Here is a 5,492-nt window from a genome sequence, read left to right as displayed (position 1 = left end):
CCTAGGCTTAAAAGGAATAAATGACTATCCAAAGTCTTGTTTACAATTCCTTATGGAAATGAGAACAAGTAACGTAGTGATTCAGAAAAAGCAAGAATGCAATTCTTTCTTGATTTGAAAATTTCAAAGAACAGATCTAAGAAATTTGCTCAGTATCTCAACAAGCACGAAGCTTGACGTTGCGTTCAAGAAATTTGAAGAAGCAGAAGCTCAATCCGATTTTTGCGGTTCTAACGAAGTACGGTGTAACTTTTTCCAAGGATATCATATGGATTTTTCCTACTCCGGATATGTTAAGGTTAAGTCCTTCTTTTATTTTGGCATGATCTCGAAGTTACACGAGTTGATAACGAAGCATAAAGAAAAATTCATATTACGAAATTTATGTATATTTTGCTAGTCTCGCAAGTTTCTTCAATGTAGTTAAAAGTGTTTGTTATCTGAATTGGTCCATAACTTTTGCACGTTTGAAACATATGTATGATTCAATTATTTCCTAAGTTTCAATGGCACGTTGCGTATGATTAAGTGAAAGGACTATTAATAAATGTCATTCTTTTGACAGAACCAAAACATGCTTAAAGTAACCAGAAAACTAGACATTATCATACAAATGGTGATAATTCATACCTAACAATTTATCTGTATCTCTATTCAAGAATAAATAAATGACCTGCACTCTGCAGTTATCCTTACATTTTGTATACAAGTAAAATGCTATTATCCCCAATGAATTAATTTTTTTACAGCATCGGGACGCATTAATTTTTTTACAGCATCGGGACGCATCGGGTCTACATATTCAATTGAGTGTTTCTTTTTTCCAGTCAAGAGAGCAGAGAATTTATATATACAGTATTAATGTATTCTCACTACCATCGAGCTATAATCGATGGGCAGACCCCTATTGGGCAACCTCTTATCAAATGGTAAGTTATATACCAGGCCTGCTGTAGCCGAGCGCCTATGAGCGAGCCCAGTTGGTCAAGATACAGAGCCTAGTACGGCCGAGCTCCTACTACGGCAGAGCAGATATATATATACCGAGCCTTATAGGGCCGGACAACAATTTTACTCACTATATTGAGAGAGTTGAGTCAGTGTCAGCTCATGAGCATATCCTCATATTATCTTTGACCCCTAGTTGCTTTCAGTTATTATTATTAGTTCAGTTTCAGCTACAGTATATTGCCTTACATACTCGGTACATTATTTTGTACTAACGTCTCTTTCTGGGGGCGCTGCATTTCATGCGTACAGGTTCAGACAAACAGACGGGTAGACCTCCCCAGTAGGTGTTTGCCCGAGTTCAGCTTTATCGGTAAGCTCCGCGTCCTTCTGAGTTGCCGGGTCTAGAAGTTTTGGTGTGCATCTTGTGTATATATGTAGATAGGATATGGGTAGGTAGGGGCCCTGTTCCGATCACAGTACATTTATCAGTAGAGGCTTGTAGACATATCCTGTCAGTTAGTGCAGTATGTTGGGCCTGTAGGCCATGTATGTATATTTTGTTGGCTTGTCAATTGTAGTAATTATGACAGCCTTGCCGGCCCAGCCTTATGTTGACATTTAGTCAGCATTAGTCTCTATTCAGTTTTTATATTTTGCATCGCACATTATCTTGTAATGTGGCCCATGGCCAAAGTATGACATTACATGTTCAGAGACTCTTAGTCTAAAGTGATACGCAAGGATAGGTGAGACACTGAGTGCCGGTGTCGCCCCTAGGCTTGGAGTGTGATAAAAGTGGTATCAGAGTAGTTATGTCCTAGGAAGTCTACAAGCCGTGTCTAATAGGGTCTTATTTATAAATGTATGGTGCACCACATTATATAAGCAGGGGACTACAGGGCACTTAGGAGCTGGTTAACCTTCTTTCAAATCTAAATCGTGCTGTAATAGCAATGAGTTATAGAAAATTTGAGTAAAACTTACGTGTTGACATTTGCATGCACAGATGACGGTAACTAGGAAGACTACGGCTAGCCATAGGAGATAAACAGTAGTAGGTGAGGGGACTAGCAGGGTACCCCAGCAGATGGGGCCCAATCGGAGTCGTAAGAGAGACCCCTACCCAGCGATTACCGGCTCCTCCGCCACCTGAGGAGATTCCTAGGGAGACCGCACATCCAGTTCCCCCTCCGCTTCCATCATATCAGTACTTGAGAAGTGCAATGCATTTGTTGGTACAGTTGGTAGCTACCCAGCAACATGCTAGGGCATCCACTAGTGCAGGACCTTCTGAGGGATCTGGGAGTTCAAGGGTCCGAGAGTTTAATGCTTTGAATTCCCTAGAGTTCATGGTGACAGATTAGAGGGAGGACCCGCAGGATTTTATTGATCAGCTTTATAGGATCTTTCGGGTTATGCATGCCACAGAAAAAGAGGCAGTTGAGTTAGCAGCTTTTCGATTCTGAGATATAGCCATCCTTTGGTACGAGGGATAGGGATATGATGCACCTCCTGCTATTTGGGAGAATTTTTCAGATGCCTTCATTGACCAGTACTTACCGCGAGAGATCCGACAAGTCTGACTCGATCAGTTTCTAGCTCTCAAGCAGGACAATATGAGTGTTCGAGAGTATAGTCTCCGTTTTGACTCATTGGCCATATATGCACCATCCATAGTTGCTACTATGCGGGAGAGGATCCACAGGTTTATAGCAAAATTGGCCCCAGAGTTGTCCGAGGCATGTACCACCGCTGCATTAAAGGATTGTATGGATATCTCCCAGATTCAGGCATTTGCCCAGAATATAGAGAGGGGTAGACATCGGCAGCAGAGTACGGAGAGGGCTGAGTTAGGGCAGCGTAAGAAGATGAGATTTGCCAAGTCTCAAGAGCAGTCTCAAGGTAGTTACAAGCCCCAGTACTTCGAACGACCACCTAGACCTCCGCCACCTCAGCTACAGGGTTACAGGTATGACCGTTATACTCAGTCAGGACCAGGTAAGAGCTCCTAGGTGTCAAGATTGCAGAGACAACAAGGTTCGGGGCAGACATGGCCATTTTTGCCGTGGTGTGCCATCTGTGGTCGAGGACACTTGGGCCAATGCCGAGCCGGTTGTGATGCTTGTTATACATGTGGAAGTTCACTGCATATGATGCGAGATTGCCCAAATAGAGATTCTGGGGGTATGGTGCAACCAGCAAATTCAACAACAGGATCAGTTATGTCCGTGCATCCTTCAGGGCGCGAGTCTCAGTCTTCAGCTGGTAGAGGTCGAGGTAGAGGTAGATGGTCCAGTTCAGGTGGTAACCAGAATCATAGCTATGCGCTAGTAGGTCGACATGACCAAGAGTCCTCACTAGACGTTGTGACAGGTATGTTGATCATTTGTTCTCACGATGTTTATGCCTTGATAGACCCAGGATCTACTTTATCATATATTACCCCAATTGTCGCGAGGAAATTTGGTATAGTGCCTAAAATACTTAATGATCCTTTTGCGGTATCTACATCGGTCGGAGAATTGATTATCGCTAGATGCATTTACCGAGGTTGTACGGTAGCAGTTTGTGGTCGTCAGACCTCAGCCGACCTGGTTGAACTAGAGATGTTGGATTTCGATGCTATCATGGACATGGACTGGTTGGCAGCTTGTTATGCCACAGTTGGTTGTCGAGCAAAGACAGCTAGATTTCATTTTCTGGGTGAGCCAGTCCTTGAATGGGTAGGTAATACAGCGACACCCAGAGGCAGGTTTATTTCCTATTTGAAGGCGAGGAAAATGATCGCAAAAGGGTATATTTATCATATTGTGCGAGTTAAAGATGCAGATGCTGAGATAGCTACACTTCAGTCTATTCCAGTAGTAAAGGAGTATGCAGATGTATTTCCAGATGAACTTCTAGGTATTCCTCCAGAGCAAGAGATTGATTTTGGCATCGATTTGCTTCCGGGAACGCAACCAATATCTATCCCTCCGTATAGATTGGCACCTGTCGAATTGAAGGAGTTGAAAGAGCAGTTAAAACATTTACTGGAGAAAGGTTTCATCAAACCCAGTACCTCATCGTGGGGTGCACCGGTACTTTTTGTATGGAAGAAAGACGGCTCGCTGAGGATGTGTATCGATTATAGGCAACTGAACAAGGTAAATATTAAGAATAAATATCCACTTCCAAGGATAGACGACTTGTTTGATCAGTTGTAGGGAGCTAGATGCTTTTCAAAAATATATTTGAGGTCAGGGTACCACTAGGTCAGAGTTCGAGAGAAAGATATTCCCAAGACAACCTTCAGGACCCGTCATCGCCAATTCGAGTTCCTTGTCATGTCTTTCGGGTTGACGAATGCACCTGCCATATTTATGGACTTGATGAATAGCTTATTCCAACCATATTTGGATCTATTCGTGATAGTCTTTATTGATGATATTCTAGTTTATTCATGTTCAGAGGGTGAGCATGTGGATCACCTGCGAGCGGTACTCCAAATCCTCCGTGATAATAAATTGTATGCTAAGTTTTCTAAGTGTGAGTTCTGGTTAATAGACTTGTGAAGATCCTAATTAGTATATATAATTTATCATCAAATATATCTGTTTGGAAATTGATTCATCGGCTTATAACTTACTCAGATGCATCGTTGAATATTAAAAACAAAACGTCTGACCTATATCTATTAATAGTAAAAACAAAATGTCTCGGCCTATATTGATTAATCTATGTCATGCATTATTAGTGATGAATGAATGTAATCCATTAACTCTGTTAGAATACAACTAATGAATACAATAACATATACTATAACATGCTATATATGTAGTTAAAATATTACAATGAAATGGATCTCTGTGTGTGTGTATATATATATATAGATGTAATGACCCGGCCGGTCATTTTAAGAATTTATGCCCCGATCCCCTATTAACTACTTTCCCCATGTTTGTTTCTGCTATTTTGATTTGTCGGGATGCTTGACTTTGAGTTTCGGAGAGTTTTGGGACACTTAGTCCCTAAATGAGAGCTTAAGTTTTAGAAATTGGACCGTAGTCGGAGTAGTGTCAAAACGACCTCGGAATGGAATTCCGTCAGTTCCGTTAGCTCCTTTTGGTGATTTCAGGCTTAGGGGCCTGTTCGAATTGTGCTTTGGAGGTCCGTCACTAATTTAGGTTTGAAATGCCGAAAGTTGAAATTTTGAAGTTTTCAGTTCAATAGTGAGATTTTGATATCGGGGTTGGAATGGAATTCAGGAAGTAGGAGTAGCTCCGTAGTGTTGAATGTGACGTGTGTGCAAAATTTCAGGTCATTCGGACGAGGTTTGATAGACTTTTTGATCGAAAGCGTAATTTGAGAGTTTTTGGAATTCTTAGGCTTGAATCTGATGTAAAATTGGTGTTTGATGTTATTTTGAGCTTTCCGAAGATTTGGAACAAGTTTGAATGATGTTTTAGGATTGGTTGGCATGTTTGGTTGAGGTTCCGCGGGCCTCGGGTGTAACGCCCCGACCGGTCGTTTTTGAGTTTTTGCACTTTGCTCGTCAGTTC

The 5,492-nt window shown here is 41.7% G+C and overlaps 1 protein-coding gene across 1 annotated transcript; it reads left to right on the top strand.

The window, feature by feature from the left end:
- Nucleotides 1-3,104: 3,104 nt before the first annotated feature.
- LOC138887170 (uncharacterized) lies at nucleotides 3,105-4,157 on the top strand. Its single transcript, XM_070168887.1, has one exon. The coding sequence runs from the start codon at nucleotides 3,105-3,107 to the stop codon at nucleotides 4,155-4,157; it is 1,053 nt and encodes a 350-aa protein (XP_070024988.1).
- The last annotated feature ends 1,335 nt before the right edge of the window (nucleotides 4,158-5,492 follow it).

Source organism: Nicotiana sylvestris, chromosome 3 (assembly GCF_000393655.2).
Source record: "Nicotiana sylvestris chromosome 3, ASM39365v2, whole genome shotgun sequence".
NCBI lineage: Eukaryota > Viridiplantae > Streptophyta > Magnoliopsida > Solanales > Solanaceae > Nicotiana > Nicotiana sylvestris.
The sequence above is the reverse complement of the archived record's forward strand: the minus strand, read 5'-3'. Positions and strand labels throughout refer to the sequence as shown.

What these genes read in the sequence shown, in the direction of transcription:
- LOC138887170 (XM_070168887.1), top strand. Translation starts at nt 3,105, where the DNA reads ATGCGAGATTGCCCAAATAGAGATTCTGGGGGTATGGTGCAACCAGCA.